General features: G+C 39.7%; 1 protein-coding gene across 3 annotated transcripts in view; it reads right to left on the bottom strand.

Moving 5' to 3' along the window:
* Positions 1-16,110, bottom strand: part of LOC123972117 (low-density lipoprotein receptor-related protein 8-like) — an 85,292-nt gene that overhangs the window by 7,907 nt on the left and 61,275 nt on the right. For all 3 annotated transcript variants that reach the window (XM_046051374.1, XM_046051372.1, XM_046051373.1), the window contains exons 8-15: positions 13,879-13,998; positions 13,094-13,219; positions 9,068-9,239; positions 7,515-7,742; positions 5,395-5,513; positions 4,811-4,950; positions 1,182-1,323; positions 306-458 (exon numbers count right to left, since the gene is read on the bottom strand). In XM_046051374.1, coding sequence (XP_045907330.1) covers positions 306-458; positions 1,182-1,323; positions 4,811-4,950; positions 5,395-5,513; positions 7,515-7,742; positions 9,068-9,239; positions 13,094-13,219; positions 13,879-13,998 — 1,200 coding nt within the window. The remainder of the gene's footprint in view (positions 1-305; positions 459-1,181; positions 1,324-4,810; positions 4,951-5,394; positions 5,514-7,514; positions 7,743-9,067; positions 9,240-13,093; positions 13,220-13,878; positions 13,999-16,110) is intronic.

Raw genomic sequence — 16,110 nt, 5'->3', positions numbered from 1 at the left:
TTATTACTGTAAAGCACTTTGTACCTGTGTGTAGAAAAGTGCCATATCATAAAAAAGGTAGTTATTATTATTATTATAATTACACTATCTACATTGGGATACTAAACATTTGCACTCATCCAGTAGGCATCTGCTCAAACGTTTCCCCTCCGATGACACAATAAAAATAAATAAAAAATAGCTTTCCTAAGTGAAGCAGAATCTGATTATCTACACAGTAAGCACTATGGTACTCTGCCCAACAAATCTCTTTAGGTGCTATTGATTACTAAATCCTCTCAATTACCATTCATAAACATGCTCACCTGGCACACAGCCCCTCATATCAGGCCCCAGGTCCTGTCCGTCGGGGCAGGCGCAGGTATATTTGGGCGAGTGTTCTGTAATCTGTGGAGCCTTAAGACACAAGTACTCACAGCCACCATTGGCCACACTGCCCAGATTACAACTGTCTGGGCCTGGAGACAGTGACAAAAGAAATAGAGAGACAGAGAGAATTACACAGTTATATAAATAAGAATCACTTATTCAACATGGGGGGATATCAGAGAGTCACAGAGAGTTGTCACACGTTATTGTTCCCACACTCTTGAATTCCCTTACAGCCACTAATTTGTAAACAAAATTAAAAAAAATACAAAGAATAAAATCTGGTAACATACAGAAACCTGCTGTAAATATTAACCACTCCCTGTGCTACTGTGCCAGGTACAACCAACAACTTCACTGTGTTCTTCCCAAAGTCTTGTTTAGTTACAAACTAAGAAAACAGGTATGAAATACAGTGAAGGATTAAAATATAAATGGACTATGCAAAGGAAGATAGATTTAAAAACAGAGATAAATATGGAAACACAAGAAAAGAAATACACAGCCATCATATTCATGATTATGAGCTCTGTTCAGTTCAACTCACATCTGGATAGTCCTGTTAGAGAAAACTGTGTTGGAGGCAGGGTTGTGACAGATGTGTGGATGTGTGCCTCCAATGCTTTGATCACCTCCACCACAATCACAAGCCTCACTATCTCTTATTCATGTGCATGGGTTGACATGAATCCACAGAGGAAGCTTGGTCACAGAGTTGCGACTCAATTTCACACAATCACAGTGAGGGGAGGAAAGCGAACAGACGTGCAGACACACATGCAAAGTCTCCCCCACTCATACTATACACACACCTTGTGGCTGTCGGAGCTGGTGGAAGACCACAATGTCATGGGGGTCGTTGAGGTTTTCCGCTAGCGTGTGGATGTCTTGACCAGTCAGCCTGTTGGCCATGAAGACCGACGCCCTGTCTCTGTCTGTCCAGTAGATACGATCCTGAAACACAGGGATTAGCAGTGTCTTAATATGGGTAACACAGAAAAAATTTGTCAGGGTTGTGTTGGGCTTGAGCCTAAGAGTGCATTTTGGCAAACAGCCATTCTAACAGCTCGGCTGGTAACTTTTGAAGGACAGAGCCATACAACTGCACTTTATATCTAATCTCTACAATACACAATTTAAGAAGATGGTCAAGCCGTAACATGGCTCTATGGGTGGCAATGTCTGAACTGAAATATCTCAATAGCTATTGAATTGACTGCTATTAAATTTGGTACATACATTTCTAGCCCCCAAAGGATGAATCCTACAGACTTTGGTGGTTCTCTGACACTTGTGGTTTTAAAGGTTGTGTGTAATATTTAGGAGGATCCATTTACAGAAATGCAATATAATATATATCACTATGTTTCGATGTACAAAGACCTTACATAATGAAGTGTTATGTTTTTATTACCTTAGAATGAGTCATTTGCATCTACATACACCGCGGGTCCCCTTAGATGGAATTCGCCATATTGTGTCGCCATGTTTCTACAGTAGCCCAAACCATAGACTGTATATAAAAAATGTAAAATTTGCCATGATCCGGCTGATAAAGTAGTTCAATTTCTGAAAGTCATCAATGTAAAGAAATCTTCAATTTAAAAGAGAAAAGAAAATGAATGAAACAGAGGAACAACAGAATAAAATGTGAGTACACATAAGAAACAAAGGGACTAAATGAACTCAACAAAGAAGGCAGAGACATAAGATACGTGCTGTGGGAGAATTCAGCTGTCAGTGTTGGCTCAGATCACAAGTCTAATTTATATGAGGAAAAATAATAGCAAGACAATTAGCACAAGTGAAATATGCACTGATAAATATTTGTTGCCACACATAGTCTAATTCATTATGTTTTGCAGAAGAGAGAGCGTGTTAATTTGGCTTTTGCTGCAAATAAAATGAGGGGAGGAATGCATCAAGGAAATGAATAAGCAGAGATAATAATTATATAAATAATTAGCCATTTAGCTGACGCTTTTTTCAAAAGCAACTTACAATTGCTATATATGTCAGAGGTAGCATGCCTCTGGAGCAACTAGGGGTTAAGTGTCCTGCTCAGGGACACATTTGTGGATGTGTCACAGTGGGAACCAAACCCAGGTCTCCCACACCAAAGGTATGTGCCTTAGCCACTGTCCCAGCGCCACTACCAGATACACACAGGGCATGTAATAAATGGGGCTGTGACACCTTGTTGTGGAAGAAGATTTAATTTATCATTGGTTTTCTTTTATAGTTTCTGCCATATCCTTTCTTGTTTGTTACAGTGTTAGGTCTTAAATGATTCAAACACATCCTACTTAGATCATAATATAGTAGTTCAAAGGCAAATTTGAGCCATGCTTGTTATTCATTAATTGAATTGCTTGCGTTGTTTCCCTAGTTTATTCCTTCAAACAGCTTGAAAAGAAAGTTTTAGACAGAAGCTGACATTTTTTGTGGTTGCCTCAAGTGTATGTATGTGTGTGTTTGCGTTGACTCAGTCATTGAGTCAGAAACAGATGGTAATGTGATGTATACTACAATGAGCTCAACTCAGTGACAGTGAGCTGGTGTATGTTTAACACCCTGAACAAGAAGGTCACCTTGTAGTCACAACTGAGTAGAGGGCAGAGAGGCCCCAGATCGATTATGTATTACACTAGAGGGAATTCATCATCATTTCTGTGAGTTACACTACAGTTCTGCTTGTAGGGTGGACTAACAGCAGAGTACAGTAAAAAAAAAAAAATTCCTCAAGGTTATGCTTTCACCTTAACATTATTGGTATTTATTTTGTTAAAGGTTAAAACTTCGAAAAAAGAAGACAGATATGTGAGCGATTTATATTATAAAAAAGATTTTTCTGAGAGAGCTTTTTAGCAGTAGTGGAAGACTCCATGTACTCCAGTAGTAGTGCTTAAATCCAAAATCCACTTTTTTTAGGTACTTGTACTTTAGTTGAGTAGTTCCATTTTGTGCTTTTACTATACTTCACCTCCACTACATTTCACTCTACCATCACTTTACTTTTATAGTTACTGGTTAGATTAAGATTTTACATACAAAAAATATTAAAAGTGACGCATTTTATAGATTAGTCTGCCTAACATTATGTTAAATAGTTTACATTAGCTCCACCTAGAACAGCTACAACACTACAAATGCTGCTTGCACATTAATCCATCAACAATAATCCAGTATTATATATGACAATATAATACTGACAAGGGGTCATTCTACAAAATGAGTACTTTTATTTTTACAGATAATATCTCTGTACTTTCACCTTAGTAAACCTTGGAATGCAGGAGTGTTACGAGTATTTTTACATGGTGTTGTTGCAACTTTTTCTTTATAGTAAAGGAGTACCCTTTCCACCTCTGGTGTTTAGATAGGAGGGACACCTGAATTCACTGTTGGTAGTTTTACTTAAAAAAAGTCACCTGGGATGAGTTTCATGATTCTTAAGCAAGGACGCGAAGGTCCGTGTGACAAAAAAGTTGTCATCAGAGGGTGTATGCATAGGCTCTGTGCGGACGTCCGCGTGCCAGACTGTTTTTTATGTTTTTTATGATGGCCGACTACGCTACCAGGGCATCAACCAATCTACTGTGGATGTGTGGAACAAGTCCGTCAAGCTGACTCCAGAAAGTAGTATTAAGAAGTAGTTCACATCGGTGAGGTCCGCAGCCGAATACATTCGAGCCTTTAGCATACACATTCAAACCCAAGTGAATATTTTCAAAAATCCATGCTTGTAAACCTGGTCTGTTGCTGAATGAAATTTGTATCTCTGTTCCCACTGAGCCCAGTTCCCCTTGAGAGGAGTCCCACTGGAGAATAGGCCACTTGGGTGATGTCATTGGCACCAATCGGAGACTGGCCGGGACTTTGCTGCAGTGGCAACAACAGGGACATCCCAGACAAGAGCTTGTGAGTAAAAGCATGCTTGCACACAGGCAAACACACACCCAGCACAGAAACCACGAGGCAGCAAATTTGCACGACTGCTTGGCATAAAACTAGATTTAGTTTCTCTGATAGCCATGACATATCACACACACAGGGAAGCTAGCTGCATGAGTGTGTGTGTGTGTGTGTGTGTTGCTTCAGGCTGCTCTCTACTCCCTATAGCTGTCCACTGTTTAGTATGCAATGGCAGTCAATCCCACAGGGGAAAACAGACAGCCCATACAGAATGACACACACACACACACACACACACACACACACACACACACACAGACAAACTGAGCATACAGTAAATTGAATTTAACAGTCATTACATTCAAACCTTCAGTCACACTGCAGGCCCTGTGAGACTAATGACAGAGATAGATATGATGAGACATGGGAGGCTGGATGACACCATGGTAGGCTGGATGACACCATGGTAGGCTGGATGAAACCATGGTCAGCGGCCAGAAATCATTGAAATCTATTGCAAACAGACCTCAAAAACAGCCAGAGCATAGGGGTGTCCCAGGCTCTCTGCAGATGACATGTGTGTTCTGCGGTGAGCTCCGTTCAGGTCCACACTGGCTATAAGATGCAGCTTTGAATCCACCCAGTACAGACGCCTGTTGGCTATATCTGAGAAACACACACACACACACACGAATAAGCTGAGTAAAAATTGATTGTCTTTTGCGGTAAGCACTCGTGCACTCTGACCAACAAATCCCTTTAGGTGATATTGATTAAGTTTTAAAATGTCAGATTCTCCCGATTACGCCACTGCAAGTTTTACTGTGTCGATCTATAACTCCTTAAACACTTCAAATATCACTGAAAAGCAACTGTGATAACTTGATTTTTGTTTTTGACATCTTCATTTTACATTTACCCTTAATACTGTATTTCAATTATTTATAACCTTTACGTACAATGAGTTCATTAAGTGCATTAGATATTTTTCAGGACTGTGCAACAGGCACATTTAGCAACATAAAACAACTGCCAATAAAGTGTAATATATAGTACTGTGTAACATATAATGTAAGGACAAGAGTTGAAAAACAGCTGTTGTCTTCTCACCTAGAGTGATCCCATTGGGCCATTCAATGTTATCAGCCACCAGCACCTGTCGGTCCACTCCATTCATCCCGGCTTTCTCTATCTTGGCTTGCGTGCCCCAGTCTGACCAGTACATAAAGCTGGATTGGAAGGAAGCATACTTACTGTGTTATTAATCAGTGTACATGTAGTGCTGCTGTGCTCAGCAAGAAATGTGGAAGTAATAATCTTATAGTGCAGTTCAAGTATAATACTGTTTATACTTAGATAGCATTCGTTTTTCAAATGTTGGTAGATTCTCATCATTTATAATGTCATTTATTAGTCGAGTGACATTGTTGTGCACAACAGTCTCTGTTGTGTTGTTTTGCACTGAAACACTCAACTTTACTTTGTTGCATAACAAAAAAAACTGCTACCAGACAGCAAGGGGGTGGATTAACTAACTTTATGTCAAAGTGTTTTTGGTATTAATGAGTCAGATAGCATCTTTCTATATTTATTATGAAGATTACACCAACATTATTGCACTGTCAAGGCAACATAATAGAAGTGCTTCTAAAAACTGCCTATGCAATATACAGCCTATTGTTGAACAATTCTACGTAAGACTGCAAAAATAGGACAGGAGGAATGTCATTTTTTTCTAATGGCAGCTGAAAACCTCATTTTTTCACCACAGACTGAACACTATAGCAGAGGCAATACTGTCTCTGGTTTGATGTCTGGGAATAGCACCTGTAATGTTTGTGGAGCTGTGGTTTTAAAAGGGGAGACAGAAAGGGATAAATATCTGTTAATAACAACTGGTATATTACAAAACCATTTTTAGTGACAGAAACTAAGATAACTGCAGCAAATTTGATCTGTGTAAAGTGCATTCTATGAGAGCTGTCCCTTCAGCACCACAGAGTTTACAGATAATAGTAGGTTAAGTCCATTGCAGCTATCATATAGGCTTCTGATATGATGATTTATATAGTTATTACATAACAGATGATATTACTGACAGAATATAGTTTTGTTTGTGTGTGTAAAGTAGTCTTGTATGGATGTGGATCTTTTAAATTCCAGGAGTCCTTGTTTTTAATTATTTTTGATGAGCTGACAGGATTATTTATATATTTCCTTACATACAAATTTTGTCATTGCGGGAGAAGTATGATGTCATTTCCAGCCCATTATGTTGAAATTAGAGTATTCAATTTAATTCTGCGTCTGTGCTTATTTACATCATCAGTGTAAGCAAATACTCTGCTAAATGGAAAACATGCACACTTCTGCAGTCATGGCAGTGTGTTTAAACCACCAAATTTAAAAGCTTTTGTACAAGTTTCAATGGTTATCGGGCAATATCAGTAAGCAATCAAAGCAGCAAAACACAGTGATTTACACAGTCATTTCTATTTAAATTAATATAATAATATTACTGACATCAATGTAAGACAAAAGACAAAACTCATTTGGTGTCACAGTAAGAAATCTGTGTGTGCTGGATTCCTGTTGGGCTGTTATGATTGGGTCTGTAATGTGCAGAAAATGTCACTGTGTGTATGCCTCAGTTAAGGCTATGCGCTTGTTTATTTAAATTTATTTTAGTGTCTGTTTGTTTTCATCTGAGTTTGGATCACCAGAACACAAAAGCTGCAGAAGCACACGCTGGCATGAATTCATTAAGCTTCCCAGATTAGAAGTGATCATCTAGGACAGAATTTCTGAAAAAACTATTGAGTCAAGAAGGTTAAATGGGTCACAGGCTCTGGATTCGCATTTACACCAACAAGAGTTCTCTTACGTTTATTTCCAGGCTGAAATCACTAAACAAATCTTAATCTGGGGTCATTCTCAATCATCTTCAATTTTACAGGACAAGGAAAAAAAGATCAGTATATAGTGTCTGCCAGCATATTCAAAGAGATATAGAGGAGGGTAACGCATATAAACTATTATATGCAGACATACTGTAAATTGTTATGGAAATTCACACAATAATGGCTAATAGAGATCACTGTATAACAACCATAATTATTGATCATTTGTATCTACAGTATTGGGTATTACGTAGGGTGGTCAAGGTGTTTTGTGTGTTTTTTGGACAAAGAAACACACATACACAAGTACACACATCTCCTCCTCCTTACCCATGGTGGGGATCCAGCGCTATGGCTCGGGGTTCACTCAGGTCGGTGTTGATGAGGACGCGTCTCTTGGTGGCGTCTACCGAGGCCACAGAGATGGATTTGTCTCCGGAGTCAGTCCAGTACAGGTTGTGTTGGAGCCAGTCCAGAGCCAGACCCACGGGGGTCTGCAGGAGTGAATCCACCAGCGGCACCTGCTGTGAGGGATCACTGGCCTCGTGGATGAAGGCGCTGCAGGGGGAATGGGAGGGTGAAAAAGGCAGAGCGAGAAGAGGGAGTATTTTGAGGGGAAGAAAATATGTAAGTCATAATCTACAGCAGCCTAGCAGTTATTGCGAAATCAATGTGCAGTGGAGGGATGATGACTGCTTCGGGGGGGCCTCTTTTGTGATAATGAGTTTATATACACTGTTCTTCTTATTACATGGCACCCTGCCAAAAAGGTTTAGCCTTGTAAGATATTGAGTTTTAATGATTGCATTACAAGCTAAAGCATTTTACAAACTTTTGCCAAAAAGTAGTTTGACTATAAGTACAGAAAAGTAAGTGCTATTAGCAATAACCATTAATAAATGAATGAATAAATAAATTGTAATACAATTAAATAACTATTTTTGGAATACTACTTTGATAAATTGTGAGTGGATATGAAGTGGATTTATATGAGCACATAGGGGACACTCACAGGACAAGTGAACAATCCAACGATTATGCATCATCACAACTGATGTGTATACTAATTCTCCCATCTCCACTGTTAAGCGAGAGCAGAGCGGAGAATGGGACTGATATGCTAGCTGTGGCCTTGGGCCATACGCTGAGCAGGTTCATCCGGGGGTTAGTGTCCTTCGTACGTGGACCACTTATCAGAATAGACAAGGCCTACCTCAGGGGTTGCCCTGCCTGCTAATGATTTGGCCCTGGCAGAGGTGTGAGGTGAGGGCCAGGCAGCTGTGCTTCCAAACAGGAATTTCAGTTTTAGTTTCCCCAGAGATCTTTTCTCTTAACATCCATTTTATAAAGAGAACACAGTGCTCCAATTAGAATAGACTCTGGGGAGAAAACGTAGTTGGGATAACAATAGGAAGGTTGGAATAATCTAACATAACTGAGATGATGGCCTGAGCCATCAACTCAGTTCATTACATTCCATTACATTTCAAAAACATATGCAAACAAGTAGATGCTCAGTACATCATCATGTCAGGGTGCAACAATGAAAGATTTGTACAACATCAGATAACTACATCTCAAAATCCTCTGGGTTAAAACATCATTACCACAGAAAGTGCTATTAAACAAATTCTGACATTGACAATTAGACATTAGACATATTTAAATGCAACATAAAAACCAAAAGCATATTGCAGAGCACAATAATGCATTACTGAGGAGTCCAATGCAAAGCCAGTCGTGTTCCCAAACTTAAGCTTTATTACAGAAAAATAAAGCATATCCAAGATCAAGTTTAGTCTACTGTGTTAATAAAATGAAATTAGGTTAGAAATCTTAACTCAGGTTTCTGCTCTAAACTATGATTTCTATTCATGGTTTACCTGTAGATTTTCCGGTGAAATCGATCACACCAGAAGACACGATTGTTGGCCACATCCAGGTCCAGAGCCACAGCGTTCTTCTGGGTGGACACCACCTGGCTGTAGTCCCTCTTCACCAGGTCGATGCGTCGGATCTCATGCCGGTTGGTGAACAGCAAGTAAGGGCTCTTCCCTGCACATAAAGCAGAGAATATTTAATGCTCAACTTTTGTGCAAATGCAAGTGTGAACCAGCTAAAATTTACAATCACAGAACAGTCACATTGGAAAATAATTTAGAAAAGAGACTAAAGCCAGATGAATTCATTGTTAGTATAAGGAATGCATTATTGGTAGGTGAGGTTGGGATGTGCTTCAATAATGGCCAGACAAATCCGTTTTGCAAATTTGGTAAAAGAGCCAGAGGGAGGGTCCAAGCTGGTATCTCCTATTGGAAAACTGCTTAGGAGCTGCACCAATCCACCTTATCTGATTCAAATTTAACAAGCAAGTTTTGTGTGATAAAGTAAGTTCAACCTTTAGCAAAAGGAATTAACTTCTAAAAACATTCTGAGCCAAGATGGTCTGGATTTATGTGGGATTAGAAATAACAAATATTGCCTGTACCTGCATGTGTTTCAATAATTAAAAGCAAAACATATAGTACTATTCTGTTGTAAAAGGAAAGACTTAAAGAAAAGAAGATTGCACGGCAGCAAAATGTGTGCTGGACTCGGTCGGACGGTTGTATGAAAGGGAATCATGTAGGCATTCCTCTACAGTAATAACACTGAGGCTTCACCCCAGGGTCAAAAAGCATTGCAGCTTAATGTGCTGCTGCACATTTGTAGCATGGACGACAATGCTCTAAATGTCATCTTTTAACACAGATAAATAATACAACAAAGCTTGTGTGATACAGCTCAATATCCTCCTCTAACAAGAGTGCAACGACAATAATCTTTCATTAAAAATTGCTGAATAGTTGTTGCTGTATTGATCTGTATGCTTCATTAAATTGTATGCTCCTTATTATCTTGTCCTTGCAATTATAGATCAGAAGTACCTTAGCATTCTGCTGCACCTCTTTAAACAGCAAGCTGTCAACCTTCACACAGGCAGCAGAACTAAATAGACATACAATGCAGTCATTTCCTCTGAGGAACCTCGTCAATTGAAATCAGACAAATTTCTTGCCCTTGTCTTGGCCACCTGTCACAAAACCTCAATACACTTTGCAACTGGAACAAAGTTTAACCCACAGAATGCAACAGAATAATGTTAAGTGTTAATGCAGTATCTTTTTATACCTGCAATGTATATTAAAGGGACAGCTGTGGATTGCAGGTCTCACCTGGCATCTCAAATGCATCTCATGTAATCACTTGTGATTAGATTTTCCATTGCCCACTCCTATGGCTGTTCCTAGCCACAACAGGACATCTACAGCCATGCTAGCGGCTCTGTGAAGCTGTAATTTGGCACAGCAGTGCTTTCTGCTCATCCTCATCTTTATCGTAGTGGCGGGGTGGGGGGTATCAGATCATCTAACTTCAGTATGCTAACATGCTCACAATGACAATGTTAACATGCTGATGGTAAGCAGGTGAAGTGTTTTCCATGATCACCATCTTAGTTTACCCTATTGCACAACAAAGTCAAATTTTTGATTACTGACTTTTCCACCTAAAGACCCAGTCCTTCAAGAGAGAATCGCGATGCATCTAGGAATCGATTTTTTCCCCCACCCCTAAACCAAAGTATTGCACAAATTGAAACCTTGATGCTGGCACTAGATTACAAAGGATCACCAATCACCAGTGATTATAATTTATCCTGAGGGGAACATGAATGTGTGTGACAGGGTGTGATTTTATGGCAATTCATCCAGTAAACCACGCGTATGAACTTTATGGTGGCGCTACAGGAAAAATGAGGACATTAACAAAGTCATAAGAATTCATCATCCAGAAAGCATGAAAGTCCTAAATATTGCATATTGGATAACAAATTAATAACACAAAAAACAAACAAACAATGAGAACAACAAAGCTGGAAACAAAATCCTGATATGACAATGTAAAATCACACTGGCAGAGAAAGACACAAAAGATACATTATTCAAGACTTGGTGTCTTTGACATGCCACAGCATTAGCACAGTTGTTAGAGTGCCAAATCACTGTGTCCTTGTTTCATTTTGGGTGCATTCATACCTATTTTTAGAGCTGTCCACTTGTGATAAGGTCACACAGGATGCATTTTAATTAGACCAAAATCTGAACAGGAGCCTTAGACGCATTTATAATATCATGTCTTTAGCCTAGTGGGCAACAGCCTCACTAACCGTGTGTGCCTGCAGGGAAGGTTTTATCACTCTGGCTAGCAACTACAGCCCACCTTTGTCTTGTAATGTCTATATTCATCTCTTTCTGACACTGCATGGTAATAGGATGGCAGCTGCAGCCAGTTATCTCCAGAGGCAGATATGATATTCTCTCATTAATGGCTCGCATGCCTCACTTTCCCTTTTGACAGTCTGTGTCGTAGCCTCATTGTAGTCTCATACCACAGCACGTTCTCTCTTTCTTCCCTTTCCTTCCTGTCCCAGCCCAGAGTCTGAATGATGACAGAACTGTACAGGACTAAGTGTTCTCAAAAACTGGCCATTACAATGGCAACATTTCCAACCCCTCTAAAGGGGAAAATGGTCCCCTGCTGGTTTTATGGGCTGTCATGGTACCGCTAGTTTTCATTGCCTCAAAACCATTTGCTGGAACTGCTGCATTCACCGAGATTCTGCTTTTGACACACAGCCAGACAAACTGTTCTCTCCTGGCCACGATAAACTGATAGCAAACACACTGGGCAGTCATGCACAGAGAAATACACAGTGTAGACAGAGGCATGGGGCAGACACAATCCAAACACATGCAAAAAAAACACACACACACATTTGAGTTCTGAGCTTTGATAGCAGCTCAGTTTAATTGAGGGAAATGAAATCACAGCATTTGACAGTTACAGGGACCAAATAAGCACATTTCATTTCACTCACTGTTTCCTGCCAATTAAATAATGAACATTTTGAGGGAAATTAAGTGTAAACATATAAACTGGCCTCTCTGTAATCTTCTGGCTAATAGCTTTTGGCTATAGTTGGAGGTCAAAGAAAATGAATTGGCCTCTGAGCAGTTCACTTTGTTCTCCACTAGTCTACAAACTGTTGTCAACAAGCCTAACGGGAGACCAGATTAAATTTGTTGTAATTAGCCTCTACCGTGACTCAGCCAGGTACCCCTGAAGAGCTGCTATAGCTAATTATAAGTGTTCAGCATGGTTGAACACATCAGTCTGCCACTCATGAAACTGTCTAACGGGACGGGAACCTGGAGGACAGAGTTGGCCTGGGAGCAGATGAGTGGTTGCCTTGGTGATGCTTGGATTTTTTCTCTCTCCACGATTTAGCAATTACACAAGCAAGTGCAGAGCAATGATAAGACCCTAACAGTAGAAAGATGTTTGTGATTATGAGATGAGGAGGGTTTGACACTGTGGCACAAAAGCTGAGAGCGGATTGTTGCACTAATGAGGCAATGCAATATCTGAGAGAATGTCTTGTTATCAACAGCACAACACAGCTTTTTAAACTTTCAGTAGAGGAAGATCTTTACAACGCAAAATTGGTTTTAACAGCATCTATGTAGGTTACGGCATGACGGCATAGATTTAAAACGAACAAAATGTTGTAAAATATAAAACAACAGATTTCCCATGCACAGGAACAACAGTCATGTGCTGGTAGGATGCAGGATTTAGCAATCAAAAATCAAAAACAAACCACCGCACACTGAAATGACTTTCGCCTGTGGCTTCTTCAAGTTGAGTGAACCTGAAGGCTTGTTTTTGAACAAAATATGGAATTTACTCCATAATTGGGGAAAATGAAGTATAATCACAAAAAAATCTGAATCTCTGGCATCATTTTGGTTTTATGTCCAATTGTCTCGGACACCCTGCATGGTTGATCATTGAGCATTGTGACTCACCTTCTGCCTTGCAGGTCTTAGTTACAGGGTCCATCTCGTAACCTTCATAGCATTCACATTTAAAATCCCCCTTGTAGTTGATGCAGATCTGGCTACAAGCATCAGGATTCTCACACTCATCAATGTCTGCAGGGAGGAGAGGGAAGAGAGGTTATCAATCAACTGAAAGGCAGAGAGAGACAGACACAGACTGGCAGAGACGGATGCTATTCACCCTCATTAACTGCACTATAAGAGAAGCCAATCATTTCTTAAACTGTAAATATAGCAATGACTTTCTGAAAATAACAGCTTTAATGCATGACTAACTGTGCACATTTAGGACCGCGAGTGCTGGAGAAACACACATATTGTCGTTGACAGTTAATGGAAAGAAAGAAGTCGACGGGGAGACAGGGCGTGTCACTGTTGACTTCTCTGTTCTGCTTCCTTTCAGCAGATCTCAAGCTTTTTCCTTGGGTGTGATGAGGAAATGTTAGTGCTAAAAGGATGGGGAAGGGTGTGAAGGACACAGTATGTGTGTGTATGAGAGAGACAGCGAGAGGGAGAGAGAGAGTTGTATGGCTGCTACTTTCCCTGTGGGAGTGACAGGCTGGGCACACTAAACAAAGATAGACAGCTCGAGAGCTGAGAGCTGCCCAAAGCAATACACCACACATACTCACAATGACACACACACATATATACACACACACACACAAACACATACTCATAGTAGCTTGGTCAGCAGGCAGCCTTCCACCTGATTTTTAATCTATCTGTCTGTCTAAAGTTTCTTTATTTACCGCCACAAGTCTTTTTGTCCAGTAGCTGGTAGCCAGTGGGGCACTGGCACTCAAAGCCGATTGGTCGGTCCATGCAGACATGGGAACAACCGCCGTTGTTGATCATACACTCATTCAGCCCTGGGATACAAAGAAAAGAAGACAGTGTTCACATGCAGCCAATCATAGACGAGGTAGGGACATTATGGTCACCCAGCAGTTAATTTAAAAGGTAAAAATCAGATTTAGACCTCAGCCTCCTTTACTGTAAAATATTTTTAAAGGGTTAAGACCAGTGGAATGGCTTGTGATATTTAATAAAGGTGTATAAATATGTATGGCACATAGGTGGGGAAAATGGATATCATCGTCATAATCTTCATTTTATCTCAGCTCTTGTACTCAGCTCTTTTCCATCCTTTTTTGAATCCTTATCGGATGTTCTCAAAAGTGAAAAAGGAATCAAAGAGACACAACATCACACACGGTAAGCTCTTAAACCGAGAATCAGGTCCATCACCAAGGATATGAAATATGTGCGCAGAGGGGATTAATGCTGTGAACTGGGATTCTAATATATCCCATAAGGATCTATCAAAGGAGTGAGCGAGGACACCTAAATTAAACATGCGAACTGCTTAAACTGAGGCAGAGTGATGTAAAAGCATCCAGTGAATGAAAGATGCCAAGAAAAGAAAGATGTAAAAACACAACCATTCTCATTTAAAACTAGGTCAAAGCAGCTGGCACAAGGTTGGCACACAACAAAGAAGGCAGAGGCAGTTAGATTTGAATGTTCTACACACAATGGCTTTATGAATTATTTGATAGCAAGAAGGGCTCAAAAGTCAAATTTTAGGGTCGTGTTTTTAATCTCCTCCACAAATGTGTTCAACACAGCTGAAATAAAGTTTCATCTAGCAGCTGCATATGCAAGCTGTTACATAGAGTGGCATTTTTGTATTATTTCACTGTTGCAGTAACTTAGCATTTATTGGGAGTGCACATGAATCATGTTTAAAGCCCTTAAGCAAACATTCTTTTTCATGTTTGGTTTGAACAAAAATTGTTTAAATGAATCATAGAAGGTAAGTCAAGTGTGAAAGCTAAGATCGCCAGAAAAAATCTCTCTCCAACACTTCATTTAACAGCATCCAGGCTTTGCTTTTCACACAAACAATTGAGCATGGCTGCACAATGACAAGTGGAAAGGGTTGATACAGAGAAAAATGGATAAACTGAGTGCTTAATTCTGTCACCAGCATCCTACCCAATCTAGTGTAACACATTTGTCAGTAGGCAGTGAGCTTTATATACAGTATATAGCTTCATGTCTTTGAAAGCAGGGCTACTGTATGTATGTGAGTTAGTAAACCGTTGGCCTAAAGCAACAGCATCTGCAGACTCTAGTTGAATGATATAGACAGAGACTGAACAAATAACTTACCGTTACATATCATCACTTCAGTTTTCACATTCTCACACATTTCACATTTTTGTTTTGTTTGACATCGTAGCAGTGTGTTATTGTGCTAAATAAAAAGGGCATTCAGTTCTTACAAGATACTATGTGGATTTAGCTGGGACTTATATTTTGAAAGGTTACAGTTTAACTTCCAGCGTTATATTCTTAAATAGTTGCTTATATGTATGTTTATAGAAGCAAATATATTTTCACGTTATACGCACACAGAGCTCTGTGATGCTACAACCGGATATTACTTAGAGAAAAGTGAGCATGGAAGTTGAACTACCTGGTAAGTTCAGTTGTTTGTTGATACTGCTGTAGTAATCATGGGTAGTGTTTGTTCACATTATTGCCCTGTCACGATCCTGTCATGAGGTTGTCTGTGTTATATTATTTTGGCCATGCCTTCTCTGTGTTTTGATTGTGGCTTCTCTGTTTCTGGGTTTTGCTTCTTGATTCTGAGTTTTGGGTTCTGTATCTACTTTTTAGTTCTGTCATCTGTTGAATTTAGTTCACTGTGTGTTTACTTATTGATCAGTTTGGTATCTGTTATTTAGTCTGGGTTATTTATGTGGTTATTATATCTGCTTGCCTTAGTTCCTGTCTTATTCTGTAATTGTCTGGTCTTCTGTCTAATCCTAGTTTCAGTCCTGCCTTGCCCCGTTATGTTGTTTTCAACTCCCTGCCTCTGTGTTCTAGTTTTGTGTTCTCGTTTTGTCTGTTATGATCCCTGTGTTATAGTTAGTCGGTGTTTGTCTGTTTACATCGGTTTCTGTTATTGTCTG

This window comes from Micropterus dolomieu, linkage group LG06 (assembly GCF_021292245.1).
Source record: "Micropterus dolomieu isolate WLL.071019.BEF.003 ecotype Adirondacks linkage group LG06, ASM2129224v1, whole genome shotgun sequence".
In the NCBI taxonomy this organism is placed as follows: domain Eukaryota; kingdom Metazoa; phylum Chordata; class Actinopteri; order Centrarchiformes; family Centrarchidae; genus Micropterus; species Micropterus dolomieu.
Note: the sequence above shows the minus strand (reverse complement) of the source record. Positions and strands in the feature narration are given on the sequence as shown.